The sequence below is a fragment of the Hylaeus volcanicus genome, chromosome 7, assembly GCF_026283585.1.
Source record: "Hylaeus volcanicus isolate JK05 chromosome 7, UHH_iyHylVolc1.0_haploid, whole genome shotgun sequence".
NCBI classification, from domain to species: Eukaryota; Metazoa; Arthropoda; class Insecta; order Hymenoptera; family Colletidae; genus Hylaeus; species Hylaeus volcanicus.
In genome coordinates this window covers 15,541,570-15,560,816 of record NC_071982.1, presented here as the reverse complement: position 1 = coordinate 15,560,816, position 19,247 = coordinate 15,541,570, and the positions used below count along the sequence as shown (strand labels likewise).

The 19,247-nt window shown below is 43.1% G+C and overlaps 2 protein-coding genes across 3 annotated transcripts in view; one reads left to right on the top strand and one right to left on the bottom strand.

Moving 5' to 3' along the window:
* Positions 1-1,642: 1,642 nt before the first annotated feature.
* The window catches only part of LOC128880432 (dual specificity protein phosphatase 10), a 71,033-nt gene continuing 53,428 nt past the window's right edge, over positions 1,643-19,247 (top strand). Inside the window, exons 1-4 of the mRNA XM_054130516.1 lie at positions 1,643-1,770; positions 8,377-8,537; positions 8,897-9,192; positions 11,520-11,705. Coding sequence (XP_053986491.1) covers positions 9,075-9,192; positions 11,520-11,705 — 304 coding nt within the window. The 5' untranslated portion in view covers positions 1,643-1,770; positions 8,377-8,537; positions 8,897-9,074. The remainder of the gene's footprint in view (positions 1,771-8,376; positions 8,538-8,896; positions 9,193-11,519; positions 11,706-19,247) is intronic.
* Positions 6,233-19,247, bottom strand: part of LOC128880435 (uncharacterized) — a 13,317-nt gene continuing 302 nt past the window's right edge. Inside the window, exons 2-4 of one of the 2 annotated variants that reach the window (XM_054130527.1) lie at positions 19,149-19,241; positions 7,640-7,886; positions 6,233-7,566 (exon numbers count right to left, since the gene is read on the bottom strand). In XM_054130527.1, the coding sequence (XP_053986502.1) occupies positions 7,540-7,566; positions 7,640-7,886; positions 19,149-19,241 (367 nt within the window). In that variant the 3' untranslated portion in view covers positions 6,233-7,539. The remainder of the gene's footprint in view (positions 7,567-7,639; positions 7,887-19,148; positions 19,242-19,247) is intronic. The other variant, XM_054130529.1, reaches the window with a different exon arrangement.

Here is a 19,247-nt window from a genome sequence, read left to right as displayed (position 1 = left end):
GTTGATGCCATCCTTTTGGAGACAAGATGAATTTCCTTCATTATTTAGAAAAAAAAAATAATTCGCCCGTGTTCGCTATTTTTTAATTGTGTTTGCAATTAAATTTTTAAATAGTGGTTGTTTTCGATCCTCGTTGGCGCACGACCAAGCTGTATCACGGATTTCGACCGTGCTTTCGTGTTAAAGCACTGTCCACCGTTGGTAAAGTATGTCACGAGGGGTCGATTCTAGGTCGACCTATGACGTTGCGAGACCAATCGATATTATCTAAATACGATGCACACCTGCAAGCGGTGAAGTCACTCTCTGGAATACGTGCACCTTAACCGAACGCGGATGCGGCTTCGATCGCGCCGAGTCACCGTATTAAAATAATTCAGGACGAAATTGGAAGTCTCCCTTAAATAAACCTCGCGTTTCTCTCGCAAGGGTGAAAGTAACAAGCCCGAGTTATGAGTACCATTTAATATACTGGATGTATCTCAAATCAGAATCAATTACTGAGCCATTCAAAAATATACGTTCTGTTTTTATAGTGAATAGTTTAGGGTGGTATGCAACCCTTCAAAAAAAACTGTATCGTAAGAATTTAACACTCTTAACATTTTAAGTTCTTGGTCAAGAGCATTGTTCATAAAAGATGACTGGTGCTCGAAAACCTTTTGACAATCTACCAATTTATTTTAATATCACGAGAACTAACCGTCAGAGTTGCGACACAAATTTCTGGAATGTCCAAAAGGAATGGCAGGAAGAAACAAAGGGATCAGGACTGCGTCTTCTCCCTGATAAAGGGTCTGGAATCGCGAGGGGTGTGAAGAGCCTGTTCGAAGGCAGGTGAACGGATCGATTCCTCTATCTCGCGCCCGCGCGCGCGTGCACGTACGCCTGTGTGTATGTATGTGAACAATTGCAGCAGTGACGCAGACGCGTAACCACGCGAAATCGCGTGTCTGGAAAGCTTAACCAGAAAGAGTAAACTAACAGAGAATTCTATTATTGACGATATATAAAATACGAGATCTGTTTGTAATTATCCTAGAACTCTTGCTATAGAATATATAGAGATAGAACTCCAATTCTTAAGAGAAAGTACGGATTACCTGATTAGCAGAAATATTAGGTAGAAGCCAGCACATAGTTATTTAAACTAATAAAAAGGTTGTCCATCAGTTGACACCTGTGCTGTGCAACCCATGAGCTTCAAAATTGTAATACAAAAGGAAAAGTCTAAGCGAGACACCTACAATTGACCTTTCACCCATGACAGAGTACCCACCCCCATAACACAAAAGAAGGCCTCCTGCTGAAAGCCAGTAAACACAAAAATAGAAGAGTAGTAATAAAGATAGAAATAAGAAGGCACAAGGGTGCAGACGGAAAACAATCCAGCAACGGATCGAGAAAAACGTGTTAGGGGAGGGAGGATGAGCCGGAAGAATTAGAAACGAAGGCCAGAGAGACGTGGGAGGGAAATCAAAAGGAAAGTAATAGTAGAATAGTAGAATGGGAGGGTAGCAGAAGTGAGCGAGGGCGAGGGATGAAAGAGGGAAGAGGTCGACGGATATACATGGAAAGCGGGGTTGCCTAGGACACCACATGGACGCCACGTTTGCGACGTCACGAGACACGAGAGGGGTGAAAGCAACCCTCCGGGCAGCGAGGCGTCTTAGAAAACAGTTCTCGCGGGGCAGGCCACGTTGGAAGTCGTGCCGTGAACCGCGCGTCGCTCGCGTCGTCTTCTTCGACCCTTCACACCCTGCAACGAAGGTACGGGGACGTAGAACATCCCTTAAATTAGATAGTAGTTCGTGGAAAAGGTTGAAACTGTGATTGAAGCCGCTGAATAATTCGAGACGTTCTCGAAAGCTGATTATTAAGAATTCAGAGCAGGTAACTACTTTGGAGGGGTGGTGATTTATATAGTGGCCTCTGAATAGTCAGGGTAAATTATTAATCCTTTGTGGCTCTCATTTTGGTTTCTGAAGAAATTCTTGGGCATGGTGGTGATATAAATTGAGGGGTGAATTTTTATAAATGTATAGAGTTGTACCTGCACTACTGTGAGGAATTTTGAAGTACTTGAAAGTAGATTGCAAGCTGTACTATTGCTTCGAAACTTATCAATCCCCTGTGATAAAAATGAAAAGTCCAATCGTATTACTTACTACGATGATAACAAAGTATTATAGACTGGGAGTAATTCCAACTCAGGATAGCTTGTCGAGTTTAAAACAAGTTTAGAATACAAAGCAACGTTTCGATATCATCTTACTATTAACATTCATGCGTCGTTTACATTCTCCCTGTACAGTTCCCGTTGAATCTACCGTAAATAAGGAGGCATGTTAACAGAGTCAATAGAGTTGCTTCCACGAAATTGCTCGGGGGTGCTTCGATTCCACCCCAACGCACCTCAGGAGTCAGAAGTCATTTAGGGTTTCGATTTCAACACGATTTGAAGTTAGAAGGATTCAGACTTCTTCGTAGTCTTCTACTTTCTATTGTATTATTAAATCCACTCAGGGACCGCATCTTCTGCACGCCAGACACAAAAATCTACCCTTTCCGAATAAAAGAATTCCAAATAAAAAATTCTCAAAGAAGAAGCAAATAATATCTACAGAAAAAAAAAATTAGCTGTATATATTTTTACTATCCCACCGGAAGCAAGGATGATACCGTGGAGTTTCGTTGCTGGTGGACAGGAAACGGTTCGGGGGCACCCCGAATGATCGTTTATGCTCGTTCGTCGTCTCCTCTGCTGATCTCATAAATTGATTAACGCCACCCTCGACGGGATGGCCACGGTACTTTCCGGTGGTCGGTGAGATAATAAAAAGCAAACAGATGAATCAACCGAGTGTACAAGGCCAATAGGCATCGGCAGAGGATCCTCGGGGGCTCGAGAGGGTGGCCACCCCCTTTTGTAGCCTTGTCAACGGGCATGACGGAGCTGCAAGGGTCCATGTGATTTGATTATGTTGGTAATACGGTCCGTATGCCACCCTAATTGTTGCGGCATACCCCCCACGACGCGATCTTTTCGCAAGAATGACGTAGGAACCCTAAGAGAGCGCCAATGTCACGCGGTCTAGCACTTGAATTACAAACAAATTTGACATTTAATGGATCAGACACCTAGAAATCGTAGAAATCAGTCGGATAATTAGGGTTTTATCTGTCGAGGGATGGAGAAATAGATTCTTTTTTTACTGAGTGGCCTTGTGCTCGCCATTCTCTACTACTATCTTTTCTCTAACGAAAAGAGCATCCCAATTTGCATTGTGAACAGTCTTCGAGCCTCTATCGATCCATGGATCGCTGCGCAATTAATTAAATCACATGCGACACGTTTCCTGCACGTTTGGATATCTTCCATTAGCATCGACTCATGCAGTGCAACGATAAACGATATGGTCACCGCGGAACTAGAACGATTTAATTATTATGTTGCCTTCGGAGAGATAAACGAAGATGATGTCAGAATTATTGTTGGAACCATGACGTCGGAACATTATAGTTCAGAAGATTCGACGGCGATTGCGACGTCAGAATCGTCGTTACAAATATTGAAGGTCAAGATAACGCGCCTGGTATTTAGCATCGCAGGTCGATAACAATCTGAAAAATTTCTTTAACAGTTCAGTTTCAAGCTAGAGTACTCTAACATTTATACGAAATTGGAATTACAGGAATTGGTCTTTTAGTTGAATTACTCCAATTTCTGAAGAAGACATACAGGAAGGGTTGTAATGTAGCGTGGCGAACCTCGAAAAGTATATAGAAATTTTACAAAATGCAGAAGTATTATAGAAATTAACAAATAATACGCAAATTAATATATAAATTTGATTCTTCTACAAATAAACAGTATATCGACCTGCTCGAGGTTCTGGCAACCCCTTCAGCTTGAATAGGCCCCCTTTCATCCCCTTCAAAAATCCAGGAAGAGATCTGTCTGGCGCTGATAGCAAAAGAAGAGAAAAAGGAAACCATTTCCACGCCCCAGGAAACTGTTACCTTCCTCCTCGAAGCGCAAGTGCCAAAAGTCCACCCCATCGAGCTCGAAATGTCGGGGCTCAAACGGTTTCTCCGCGAAAGCTTTCTGCCTAATCGAGCGCGAATAAGGGAAACGATTCCTCGTATCGACGGTCACGCAACGCCGCTTAATCAATCAGCGATCGCTGTATAATTCATCGGCTGCATTCGTTTGGGAATGGAAATTAGATCGAGCACAGTTCGTTTCGTTGCAGAGACCCGATGGGATTAGGTTCGTGATCGTGTATTCGCGAACGAGGGCCCAGATGTGGGCCACGGATACGCTGAACACCTTAACCCATTAATCCTGAAATCCCACCCCTCGAGGAGCGCGCTTAATGCTTGTAAACAGAAGGATTTATCGAGGCTGTAGTTCGTAACTGCATAGCCTAACGACTATATTTTTGCTCGGGTGATTAACTGCCGCTCGTGAGGAGTCTAAGTAACCTAGGGGGGAGGGTGAGTTAGGCTTGAGCCTGGTCTTACGGTACCGTCACCTGGGGTCTTCGAAACGGTTCGTTGAAGAGTTTTTTAAATTAGGAGATTATTAACTTGAGAGGTTGTTCCTTGTTAGCAGTGAGGTTCATTGAAGAGTTATTTGCATTAGGAGATTGTTGACTTGGCAAGTTACTCCTTTTTAGCAGTATAATTATATTTACCCCTTCTCACAGAATAATGTTGTCCTTCGACATTCTTTCTCTATGATTATAAACAAGATAAACTGCACGGTTGTTGCCTTCAACAATCGCGATACGCGGCGATAGGTTAATTTTTTGGGGCCGTCCCCCGGTCGAGGTTGCCGTTGTTGCTCATTAAGACTGTAAATCATTAGCCACCTGGCAAAGGAGTATAGCGTCGGTGACGCGGTAATAACAGTATTGGTAAGTAATAACCCGGTTCAACTAGCTGCGGCATAGCGTAGATAGCTAGTAATGCGGTAGTGGCACCGTTTCGTTGTAAAGCAGCCTTAAGGTGTGCTCACAGCGTCTGGTTACGTGAGCATTCTCGCTCGATAGCGGGGAACGGTTATGTCTTCGGTGGCCGCGTCGTATTGATTCGCCTGGAATTATGCCCGTCGTCGTTCGATACCGTTCTGCTACGATAAAAATATTCATCTCGATGGTAATCGCGATCGCAGCGACGATGGGAACGTTAATAGTCGGGCGAGATCGAAATCTGAGCTGACGCCACTCGTGCTTCCATTTTCCTGGGGGAAAAAATAGGTCGATCGCCGCTGATAATTTATATACCGGCTGGTTTGAAAAGTTGTGGCTGGAACAAAGTCAATCGTAACTAACAAGAGTTCTAGAATTACTCTAGTTAGTATAGAAATGTTGTACAGAGAAGGGGGCACGAGCGTGTGGCTGTGAAGCTTCCTTAAAATTGCAAGTGATTACTGTTTGGAGTAAGAATGAATTCTCGACTATTCATCTTAGAGAAAAGTTTCATAAAACTTTCCTGCTCCTTTTATCGAGATCTCCATGGCAGTATGAATATTTTATTAAGAAATGTTTATCCTACGTGTATAATGTATGTTAAAAAAACAGACCTCCTCTTCTTTAGATTCAGGGGGCCAGAAAGGCATGAAACGGTGAGAATGTGGGTTGGATTTCGATGGTTGGTCGCGTGGTGAGTTAATTATGCACGAGCTACTTTCGCGTCTAGAAGGAGCGTTTAGACGGCCGCCTTTAAGCCTGTTCTGGTAGGCTGTTAGTGACAGTGATCCAGCGCGAGGCATAAAACAGTCCGAGTCCTTGCCGCAGCCTTGCGTTTTCTCCTTGAGGCTTGAATTCTATTTAAATACACGGCATACTACGCGGGTACAGCAGTGGGGGCCGTAGAACTCGCGGCATTTCTACGTTCTTTCTGCGTTGCTTTCAGCGTCTCTTTCTCTCGATTCAACGACACCGTCTCTGTGGCCAACCGGAAGATCCGAAAGGTCTTCCGGTATTAGCGTGACTCGAGACGACTTCGATCCCGACTCGAGACGTTTTATTGTTGGTCCATTTCTTCCTGATTATTTTTCGTCGCCATTGTTACGACAGGAAGGAAGGAAGGATTACCGTAATCCAAACTGTAGCTCGATATGGATGTCTCTGTTAATTTTCAATTTTCCATCTATGTGTCTTTTTTTAAACTGTTCTCGTTAAAAACAAGAGTGGACACGGTGATTCTATTTCAGTGTCTTTATTAAGCAAATGTACCGGAGTATATACGCGAAGATAAAAGCAAATAAAACAAGAAATACCAAAGGTCGTGATACGTAAAGCGCAGTAAAAACGGTTATAAAACGTCACCATTGTCTAATGTAGCATGGTGTGATCTTATTGACTATTCATAAGCCAGTTTTTCACACCTCGCGGTGACTCATTATAATTATCAATCTTGTTGGGAGTAAGTTCCAATATTTTCCACAGGATTTTCCGTAAATAATTGATAAGGAACGGTGAGCGATTGCATAATTAAAATTGTGACTCGAAAACAAGATTATACGGGACAAGTGTTTACTTTTATGTACTGATAACATAGATGAATTTATATTCGTGAAGCGGACGGAGTATGCTTTTTTTAGCGACTACAAGTAGAAGTTACTGTCCTTTGTATTCGCAAACTGACTTCTCTTCGTACGCGTAATGACAATGATCGTAGTCGTTGCGAAACAAAAGTCTATACACAATACGGAAGAACATAAGTCGAAGGAGAAAACGAGAGGATAAGTATACACTTATGTCGGGAGGTGTGATTATTTGCTGAGTGGATGTGCAAAGTTTTCCAAACTTCGTGCACTTTCATTTCCAATACTCAACCACTCAAATACTCACCTGCTCCAATACTCAGCTACTTCAACACTCAACATCTCCACCAGTACTCAAACTACTTTCATCCAACACTCCAATCACTTTGGCCTCAAAAAGAGCGAGTAACTCTGGCAGAATGTTAAGTGGTCCCCGATCGGACGCTTATCAACAATCGCGATGGGTTTACGAGAGCGCTGTTAACGCGCCAGAAGAGTTAGAGACAAAGAAACTTCTGGCTCGCCTTGGCGCGGAGCTCGCGGAGTTCCTGTTCCCTCTTCAAGGTCCTTCGGCGTCCGGTCGCCGGCGTCGTGAGTCAAAGGAGTCAACGCGCTCGCAGCAGCTGGCCCTCGTGTTTTTCCGTCGTCCATGTTATTCTCGCGAAATTATTCACCCTGGGACATTGTTCGCGATGACCCGCTGCACTCTCAGGGCCACCAGAGGCTCGACGATCGGAAGATAAAATGCTTGGCTCGTTTCCTCAGGGCAACCGGCGACGAAAGGGGGTGGAAACATCTTTTCTTCCCTTGAGACCTCGAACACCCCCACCACTTGTCCAAAGATACTCATGCCACTTCCTCAAAGATGTTCCATTACTTCTTGATCTCGATGAGACTTCAAAGGTCGAACCCCTCCCATGAGTTTCTTCGAGCTCTGTTTAAAAATATAACGATGTTTTCTCGTTTTTCTGTGGTGAAACTCATCACCAGAAACGATTACTCGCAACACCCTGAAAACGATAATATTACCGTAAAAGTTTTTAGCGTTCTCCATGTTTGAGAATCGCAACTGTGAAAATATACCTGTAGGGAAAATAGACAAGAGTCGCGAAAACGTTCTTGGAAGTGACGGAAGTGAACGGAGCGATCACGTGTCGGATACGTAAACAGGCTGCTGGAAACCTGGTCCAGGGTTAGGTCCGTCGAATATGGTGATTCTCGAGCGGGAACTGCCAGGGTGATCGTTAATAAAAGGCTCGTCGTGATTTTAAATCGTTTGACCTCCGATTTCCCACTTCCTGGTGCGTGATTCAGGCCAGAGTTGGAGTATCTGAAATATAAATCAGAAGTGACTGCTTGAAATAATATTTCAGGCTCCTGTTTATCAAATGCTTCAGAGTCCAAACAGTCAAGTATTCAAATAGTAAACTCTTGAAATACTCAAGCATTTCAAAAATTAAACCCTTTAAGTGCTCAAGCATTTCAATAACAAACTCTTTAAACACTCGAGTAATCAAACAGTAAAAATAACTCGAATACCCAAACGTTCCAACAGTATTCATATACTTCATCGTTTCAAACATGGATACACTGTATCGAAAGTTATTCCTTGAACCAAAACATCGTGATTACGTTTCAAGGATGAAGTAACCGCGACAGAAGATAACACACCGTTCGAAATAACATTTCAAAAGTGTTGGCGAATAGGTAAACATCAACAAGCGCGATCACGATTCCAAGAATCCGCGCATGATTTGCGCTTGCGATTTCGAGCGACACGCAGCGTTGTCGCGAATAACAAGTCTCCATTTTCGTTTCAGATCGGCGTGACGAAATTTCAGCGCCTGTTTGAGTCGTATCCGAGCGGGAAACATGAAGCGATTACTGTTGGATGCTGAGCAACGCCTGAAGTTCGCGTACAGCAGTTGAACGGTCTGGAAATTGGAGATATGCCTGGAAAATGCCTGAGCTCGACCTCCTGGTGGGTATTTAACTCTAGGTAGAATTTTTAGAAGAAAACTGCATGCTTTTCTCCTCACGGCCATCTTGAAACTACTACGCGTCATCATCCGACGCTTGGAAAAAGAATTGCACTCTCCGCCATAAATATTCATTTCATAGGAAAGTAGTATAATACTTTTCTGCTCCTTTTATCCTAATCTTAAAACTACAATCTATCAGAATCCTCAAGTAACGAATCCCTCGCGAATAGAGCTCTTCAGAGCTCTATCTATCTTCTATCGTTAACACAAAGTGCTCGAAGCCTGAAGTTAAAGTCACTGCGAGACGTAGCTACCTAAAGTGGATCCTGAAATACGTTCTCATGGTTGCCTTTTACAGAGACTTCATCAGCAGATTCGAGACCGACGGCCCAACACGGACGTATCAGCCGGTTCCATCGAATAATAGCGGCGAGAAGGTCTGGCGTGATTTAACGAGGAGGTATGCCAACGCGACCTCAGTGCTCGACTTCCCGGTACGTGAGTCAGGATCTCAGGAATCGGCAGCCACCTCGAGGATGAGCGCTAAGATATCCCTGGCTGGCCGGACCGCGGCGCAGTCAGCGGTGAACCATCGTGGTAAACCATCGGGGCTGCTGCTCGCCGGAACGTCCGTGAAGAGACCGTCTTCGATGAGTAAGTTCGCTGAGAGTATCTTCCTCGAGGTCCACACGTAGACGTGTGTCATTAAGCAGTCTGGGGAATACCGTGTCGACTATGATTGGACATAGACTTCTTGGATGGTGGCAAGCTTGGTTAGGAGTGTTAGTGGTTGATAGGGTGATTTGTGATAGGAATTGTTGATATTGATATACCTTTAGATGTTCACTTCTTGGAGCACTGGAAGTGTTATGGGAAGAGAATATGTTGATAGAGTGGTGATTAGGCGATGGATCTAGTCTATTAGTTGAGTAGTTTATCTTTGAATTGGAATTGTTTCTTCACCCTTTCTACATCGAGACCATTCACTTCAGAGACACAATCTTTTTGTATTCTACAGTGTGTATGTTTTACAATTGAAGTGGAATTGTTTGCCAACCTTGGCACGATTCACTTTTGGAATCAGTCCTCGTGCTTTTATCTTTGAAAACAGTTTCAGAGTGCCTAGATAGACGATCGTGTTGACAAAATTGTAGAAAACAAGATAATGTTTACGCATCGAGTCATTTGTCCGGGTGTCACACGTCTGTCATTGTTTAGATGATGGTTTCCAACCTTATTATGATCCTCTTTCCTCCCGAAGGACACAGCAGAACGCATTGTAATTTATAGCACAGATGTTGTTCAAGTCGGTCGTTCACCTGCCAGCAGGGTGTCATTCGTTGTTGCAACAAAGATTGCGAAACTCTGCGGTACGAGTGTCATCAGACACCTCTCCTGTCGTCGTTCCGAAACTTCCACGCGAATACAATATTTGTGAAGTAGAAGTAGACTTATAAAGACAGACAAACATTCTTCATCGATACCTAGCTCGTGACATCAAGACCAATATCTTATCTCGGTGATGATTGAACATATATTCCTACTGTATGCGATCTTTCCAGTTTAGAATGACCTGGCAAGCGATTGGAAGCCTTCTCGATTGCCTCACGGTGCACTCCATATCACTCTCAAAGTATCAACGAGTGGACATTCACAGTCATCGCAACACGTCACCGTCTTGCAATGAGTATCTCTCGATCGAGTCATTGATATTTAAAGTAAACACGAAGTCCTCGTTGGACAAGATGACGCCAGTGGCTGCTACGAGACCTAGAAAATAAAGTCCCAGGTTCAAAGGGTGATGTCAATCACGGGATGGAGAAACTGGAACGCCAGACGTTATCACCGGAGGCAGAAGCGTGTACGAACACCGACGTCTCTGTATCTTCGCCTCGATCGCGGTTAACGCTGACAGTGAATAGCAGGATGATAAATAATCAATGGTCTGGGACCACGTGACCCAAACTATTGTGCCATAACACTAGAATAGGAATTCCAAATCCCAGAAACGTTTATGTAACCGCGGCTCGGAATAATTCTCGATCCTTTTCGTGTTCAAGCCTGAACATTTGCTCCTCACGTGCAAGGTGAGCTGGAGCGTTGATTCAGCTTCTCTCGAGGTCGTACTCTTGTCGAGAAGTTTCGTTTCACGGTTGCTATTTGGTTGCAGTCACACTCCATCGTCGAATAAGCAATTGCTGACTTTGACGCGGAAGTTAGGCCACCGCATTCCACGCTCGCGTCGAATCGCGCAGCGTAAGCAACACGGAGTCCTTTTGGAGTGCAGGTAGCGTTACGGTTCTAGAAAAAGGTCGAAACAGTTGTATTACGATAGGTAGAAGAGTGTGTGATAGGGAATTTATCGATCAGTAAGAATATAGACTCGGAGATATTGAGTAGGTTAGGATGAATCTTATCTTCAAGGGAATCGTAGTGACTTGGAGCATTTCCTGTGTGTTTATGTTGAGACGTTGATTTCTAGCGACTTAAATTCGTGCCAAACGAGACCTCGTTGGTTTAATTTGTTTCGAGATTCTTGGACAGTTGCGCACCTGGCTTGATCCGATAGTCAGGATAGTGTCCAAGAATCCCAAGACAATACACCGAGGAGTGTGAATTGGAAGTCTGCCCTATCCTACGTTCAAATCTCTTTCAACGCGAGTAATTAATCTAAATAGCATTTGAGTAGACAAGTAGTCAAATAGTGAATCGAATTCGAACAATCCAGTATTCGAATTCTTCTTCCACCTCGATGACTTGAACATTCGAACGTAGAAAAATTCGTCAACTTCCTGCGTTGATTAAGAGTCGGTAACTTCGGAGTTCCCCCGCGACTCCCCCTCAAAGGCCACCTGCTTCGCGTCCAGTCCCGTTGCGCGAAATTTTGCAACCCGTCAGCCTAATAGCATACGATGCGCCGCTGCTTAATGACACACCATACACGTCACGAGATACGCGTCAACGAAGGATCCGTTCATTAGCGGTAGAGGTGACTGGCACCGAGGAAAGAGTCGTCAAACGAGCCGCTGTCCCAGAACTGGAAGCATCGCCCAACTCGTCGCGACCTAGCACGTTGTCTGAGAGAGATAACACCATGCCAACCTTAGCACGCGCCTGCACTACTGCCACTCTGCCAAGGATCAAGAGATTCAAATTCGCGTCGATCGGTAAGTACTTTATCTTCTTCCCTTCCCTTCACCCTCGCTAAATCCTTTCTTTCTCGAGAATTTTACGTCGCGATGCATTCCCGTTTGTTTTGCGATAAAGCTATTTGCTCGAGGAAGATTCTGCGCGGAATTGCCGTTGCGCATACAGATACGAGCCTTATGTAAATGCTGGAAGATGATTCTGCGCGAAAAAGTACATCGAAGACATGGAATAACTTTTCCTGGTACGAGGCTTCGTTTTGGAGAACATGGAGTTTGAATATGGATGGTGCATATTCAAACCCCATGTTCTCCAAAACGAACGCTCCCGCGAGAAAACTTTATTTCACGTTTTCGATCTATTTTTGTATGCACAATCATTTACTATTGTATTTATTAGTCAAACGGGTATGATAACATTGATCGGAAAGGTGTCTCGCGACGCGATAAACTTTACACCGTAGCACGACGTTGTATAAAGTCGCGAGTTTCTTTGTGCATTTTGCAGTTTCTTTTTGGACACGAATTCTACAAGTCCGAGTCCCATTCTCGGACCATATCTGTAAGGGTCCAACGTCGATCGAGATCGGGCCCGCCCGGGGCCGTATTCGCTCGTCGATCGAGACGGCGCTTGTCGTAATGAAACTCAGACGCGACTCGAATACGTAATTACCGCGGAAATAGTATTACGAGCGGGCCTGGTCAACGGCATAAATATAAATACCGGCGGTTGTCGCTTGGGCAAGTAAGCCTAACCAACGTCGCGCGACACGCAGAATCGGTGAGTCAAATTGTGTGTGACGCCACTCCAGTTCGAGAACCACTTTCTATCCGGCCAACGCTCGCGGGACACGACATTCCTCTGTCTTTCATGGCGACGAATGCACCGTCGTTTCCCTTAGAATAAAAAAAAAAAAATGAATCGATCCTCGTAGGAAAAATCTGATTAGGCTAAGCAGATCTTGAGATAGGGAACGATCGAGTACGATCGTTTTCGGAGCGATCGTATCGGGACGTGTCGCGATGGAGCAATTCCACTTGAGGTATCGAGCGCAGCTTCGGTTTCCTGTTGCTGCAATGTTTTGTAACACCTTGCGGGGACTCGAGCAGGTTCCCTTGGAGAGGCCATATTCGAGCCATTACAGTAATTAATTAATTGGAGGAATTTAGGCGTTTCGAAATTTCAGGTATAGGTATAGGTTGTTCTGTCAATGCATGCACTGATGGATATGAATCGAGGCTGGGAGTAGTTGAATGTTTCGTAGACATTGGATTCTGCTCGATTGATCAAATACTATTCGAATAGTCAAGTACTCAAGTAATATTTGAATAATCGTGTACTCGTATCGTAATAGAATAATTAAGTATTCACACAGTATTTGAGTAGTTAAGAATCTAGTACTCCACGTTCAATTTACACAACAGACTAAACCCCAAAGTATACAACAATAAACATTACCAAGGTTTACTTTCGACCGTGAAGAACCAAAAAATACCAAACCAAAAAAGATTGCTCGCCTAAATAACCGATACTTAAATTTCCCTCGAGGTCTGCCGCGAATCTTCTAGATTTATCCTCCTCTGACGAAGCAAACGCGAACCAGGTTCACAGAACCCAAGTGTCCGACTTTCGAGGACGCCTTCCATTAGGAAAATCATGTCGATTCATCGCCGCGATTTCTTTTTCCAGCGATGCTCGCGGTTCGTGCGCACCACCACAAATCTGACCTTTATCTGTACACTAAGTGACGTCAGATTGATAGCACAAAGACGCGTGTTTGCTCGTGGGTACGCGTCTGTATACCGTGCGTTATCAATATAGCGGCAAGTGTTACGAGCTACCATAAGCCTTGAGCATCTGAGCCTGTGTAAATCGCAGTCGCTTGATATACGCGACAAACAAGACTCGGTGCTTCGCGAAATTGAGAAAATGAAAGAACTCGTCTCGTCGAGCGAGGTCCCGATGACTTTTCTTCGGTGAATCAATTGAAGGGTATTCTCGTAAGACGTCTATTTCGCAACACAACCTTTCGATGGTCCACGCCTCTGTCTGCCATTTTCTTCTATTTTGGCGGAGACGTCGCGCGCGTGATGGCGCGTTGGCCGGGTGCATTGGAAGATGTCAATTGAGACAGTTCTAACAGGCAACGTAAACCTTCCGCGTGTAGAGACATCGTGCAAGCATGTTTATCGCTCGTTCGACCCGAGTGATGCTTCTGTGTATGATGTCAGAGTCTATCTTTGGCGCGGAGTGGATGACCACGCGCGAACGAGCTACGCGCATCTGCGGACACGCGCGGAAATCTTCGCTGAAATTCGACTTGTTCGATTTGGGTTAGTCAAGTACCCGAATCGTAGCTGAATAGTCAAATACCGAAATCGTGGCCGAATAGTATTCAGACACTTGAACCAACACCTTCCACTTCACCTAAAGGCTCTTTATTTATTCCTCCATTCTTCCATTACTATTCCAGTCACTCTTTTCTTACTCCTCTACGACTTGTCCCTCGTTTCCGATCACTGTGACGATCACACTCGTCTACCACAAATTGGAGTGGAAGTTTGCTTCGTCATCGTGCTTTTCCTAGCTTGTAATTTCACTTTTACGTTCGCGTGCCTCTCTTTTTTTCGTGGGATTAAAATAGAACGGCCATCGACGCGCGATTTTATATTCCGAATCGATAATGGAAGGCTGCGATTCGAGTCGAGTATTACCGGCGCCGGGACGGCCGATAAATCGTTTACCACGGTGTCACCGTGTACATTCATATTTATTTAACGAGCGGACGAAAATAGACAACTCTAGGTTGCGCGTATTGCTTGCCTACGATAGCGTTTTCCAAACTCTGTTTCGTGAAAAACGAAGCTTCCAACAATTAACAACAAAACAAAAAAAAAAGGAATATATAAGTCAGGTTACAAAGATTTTTTAATCGATAAAATGAATAAATTTACGAATCAAACTACTGAATTTTGGGGAGAAAGGAATTTTTATCATTCTTCAAGCGGAAAAATCAAGTATGGATTCCATAAATATATGTTCAGAAAGAAACAGCCAGTGACTGAACAACTTTTGGATAGCATTTCTCCGTACTCGAATTTGCTAAATTTCGCTTCGATTCGAATTCGCGGTATTTTCATGCGTCTCTTTTTTCTTTTTTCGTTCGGGACACAAACACCCCGATACCGCCAATCTTATCCAAGTCTGGTCGATTAATTGGAAACTATGAGTGCATCGATTAGCTGACAAGGGAAAAAGTAAATCTCATTGATCGATTAGCCACGGTTGGGAAAAAACAGACCAGATCGGTAGGAAACGATAAATCGAGTGTAACAATTCGATGGTCGCGATATCATGGGAATCTGATACGCGATATTGTTTCAATTCTTCCTTGTTTTATTTTTGTGTGCAACAGAGACGCGGAACGATAACAAAAACAGGTAATTCATGCGATGGAGTAGCTTTTCGGAAATTTCTGTAGAAAATCCGATGCAGTTTTTGTATACGTTCACCTGAAAAAACAATTTACGTCTGCGCACCGTTAACCCGCGATTCGGAGGAATATCTCGCGTTCAATGAAACGGAATTTCCTCTGAATCGTGAATGTTCTCATTTGCATGCAAATTTTGAATAAGGAATAAAAAAGAAAACAGCAACTTTGCAAACACTACTCCTTCCCTAAAAATTAAAATTTAAATCGGAGAATTCCAAAGGAAGTAATACAAATATGTCTGAATAATTCATTCGAATGAAATGTTCATCATTGTTACAGTTCTGCGTAATGTTTCCCACCACGATGAGTGAAATTGAAACTAATGTAAAAAGTGAAAAGTTCGGTGGCAGAAGTGAAGGCAAACTGGTTCCCTCGCATTTGTAATTTTTTATCAGCCGATTGCAAGAATTCATCGGAATCATTACCGCGGTTATTTAATAACCCAATCATCGTAACGCATGGTCGAAGAATGTCGTGAAATTAATAGCAAAGTACACCATTTTAAAAAAACGCAACGCGGATAATTGCACGAACGCGCAAGAAATTTCTAGTCGGGAAATATCGTTCGGTAGCCAAGCGTATGATGAATTATTCATGGTCGCGCGTTCATAAAAATCGCATGCAATGACGAAAAAAAGGGAGGGGGGAAAGAGAAGACACGATGGACGATAATACCGGAGTATCGACAGCGCAATACGCTGATCGATCGGGCGAACAGTCGATCCTCGTTTGTGGCAAAACTAAAAATTAATCCTTTGAGTCATGATGCACCTTTTCTAGTTCAACTTTAATTATTTCAACTAGTTTCTTAGACTCTAATGACAATCTTTTATTTTTGTACAAATTTTAGTAAATTCTAGAGTACGCTTAAGAATTTGTTCAGATTTTTCCATCGATTTGTTCCCTTGTTATAAATATTCGCAATCAGCGATGGCGGGAATTCGTGGTTCAAAGCGATAATCGGAACTACGCCGTCGATTCTCGAGAATACGATTAAATCGTCTTGTGAACTTTCACCGAGTCATAAAACCAGACGAGAACGAGAAGGCAGGTGACGCCATCGATAACATCGGCAATTATTGCTCTTCCTGTCCGCGGAAATTTCGCGGAATTTGGTCGATGAAGCTCGACAGACATAAACAATAACGATAATGGTAACGATACGTCTTAATCAATGTTGTCGTACATTATGATACAAATTCAAGAATTAAACGAAACTTGTTTTATACATTTAATGATTTAATTTAAGTTGAAGTAAATGTACATATGTATGTATATATATGTAGCTCGCTATATCTTCCAGGAATAGATAGCATGAAATGCATAACCTAAGACATCTAAATTATTTTTAAAAGAAATAAGTTTCCATTGATACTTCATATTTATTAGTTTGAAGACTTTTAGAGTCAGTACGAGGGGCGACTTAAAGAACTGAAGATAGGGATTGGCCACAGATCCTTCCTAAGGGAAGGTTTATAAAATTTGCATGCTTTAATGGCCCCTTTCCCATTATGGTACCTTCTTACAACACGCAATGATGTAATTTTTCTCTCATAGACTCCATAAAAAGCATCGAGGTACGAACATTTGAAAGTAAATATTTAAGTAGGGGTGCAGGAATAGCTGCGTAACGTTGTTAAAGCAAGAAAAAGCTTAGCAGAAAGGTTAAAGATAATACCTATTCCAAGACTAAACATAAAAAATAGAATGTAAATAGAATGTTAAGTAAATCAGTAGAAATTAATCAATGAGATAAAACTGATTTAAAATAAATGTAAATTTAAAGACAAGATTTAGCCATAATTTATTATTTGGACACAACTATTCAATAAAACCTATTGCAATTTTTTAGCAAAATTAGGCTTGCAAAATGAAGTTACTTAAGACGTTACTATAACGGGATCCCTTTTTAATTCCTCAATGCGACAAGGTTAATATCCTGGAATTACTTGTTGGACAACCACCTGGCGCGTTCGTTTTCGCGATATCGTTCTTATCAATGGTAAAACTCGTCATCGATCCTCCCGAAAAACAGGAAGCCCTCTAGCGAGTAGTGTTAGTGCGCTGGTGCTCGCGCTCGCGCATTGAGTAGCGAGTGGTGACTCACTGGCTGGCTTTCAGTCACGTGTACGTGTCTCCACGTGTACGTGACTGCACTCGTGCGTCTATATCGATGCACACACAGACCTCGATTTTACAGTGCCGTACACCGAGCGTTTAGAGTCGAGAGCAGAAATGAAAAAAAAAACGAATACGAAATTCCTCGTATCACTGATAAACCCGAGTGTTTAATCACCTGGAGTAAAGAACAACCAAAGCCATCCCTTATCGCGCGTGATTCGCACCTAGTGTTAGAGTGTTGACGCTGCTTTTTAAACGTCGCACATGGAAAAGTGACTATTTTTTTTATCCCCTCGGTTCGAATCAGTCGTTTCATGTTGTTGGTGAATATTTTTGAATATTTTGATTGAATCGTTGGTATAGTCCAGAAATTGTAATTTGTTTTGTGACTTGTAAATATTTAAAAAAATTTTCTTTTTAAGGTTGTTCCGATATCTGCAGCGATTTTATGAGAGGCAAATAATCTTTGTAATCTATCTATAGGCTTTAGGTGATATAAAACAAAGCTGTCTTTATTTTACTTGGACGACGATAATTGTCGACGTCATTTATATTAACCACGTGCACGCTCAGACACGTGAGATCGTTTCTGTTTTATATTTGTACTTTGTCTGAGAAATCTACGGAAAGTGTGTATGTATTTGGGAAATATTCTTTTGGTTGGAAATTATTCAGAGAAAAGGACTACCTACTCGGAGTAACAAGACTAAGACACTAACCAACGAAACTAAACTTGGACAAAGCAAATAAAGAGTCTCGAAATATTCAAGAACGTGCTGGTGTCGACAAAATTAGCCAAATTATCGCCGACGTCAGTCGTTTACGATTCTTTTTCATCTCAGACGGAGTGTACACAAAATTATTAAAAGATTTGTAAGGTAGGCCTGCTAAATAGCTAGTAATTCTCGGTCCACGTGTGCGAAAAAATGTGCCAAGAGTTGAATACTTAATGGCAGCGTGCGTTATGGTCAGACCGGTATAGTAAGTCACGTGACCCGCGTTCCATCACTCGCCAGCGTCGATATGTCTTTGATTATTTCCTTCGCACGTTCCTGAAAATTGGAAACCGATATTCCGTTTTTTAGCCTTTGTCTACGCTGCTAAAATAAACGAGCTGCCACTTCTCAAGTCTAGAATGTTTAAAATGAATTAGAATATTGATAATAGGTGAGGTGTTCGACTCTGGTGGAATTTTGGAGCGAGTGATTTCTGGAGCTTCGTTTCTTATTCTCCTCGAATAAAGCAATGGTTTCGATGGATCTCTTCGATAAAACAAGATCTTTGGTAGGGCAACAGGTTCCCTGGTTCCGGAATAGGAGCAGAAACTAATTCTATGCCTTTACATTCAATTATTTATTACTGTAATTTAAATAGGAATATGCACTCGACATTTTGTCACGTTAGAACCCGAAATACATTATGTTGAAAACGAATTTATTTGATCGATAAAGGGGTAACTTTTACGAAGCCCAAGAACAATACCGCTGTACGTACCTGCGCGCGAGTACCTCGCGAGTTCCTCGCGATGGTCTGGTCGCGCACACGACACACAGTTTCCCCACTGTGCATCGGGCTCGCGGTCGGTAGTACTCGTGGATCGCGATCGGTCTGTTCCGCGAGTTGCCGCTCAGTCTCAACTCGTCGGCCGCCGTGAACGGATCTATCGAGCACGCTCGGTCGATCGCACGGCACAGCATCGTGTTTACTTCCGGCCTCTATCGCGACACAGACGACCGACGGAAATGTTGACGAAACGAGCCAGGCACGGGGGACGTCGTACCCGCGTGCCAACGCTCCCCTGAACGACCAACGCCAACCGTCGAGGATACAATCCTTTTTCTCTACCTACCTTCTGATAGCGTTACACGCTCTTCCCTTCCTTCCTTTCATCCAAACTGTCTTCTTCTTCTTCTTCTTCTTCTTCTTCTTCTTCTTCTTCTTCTTCTTC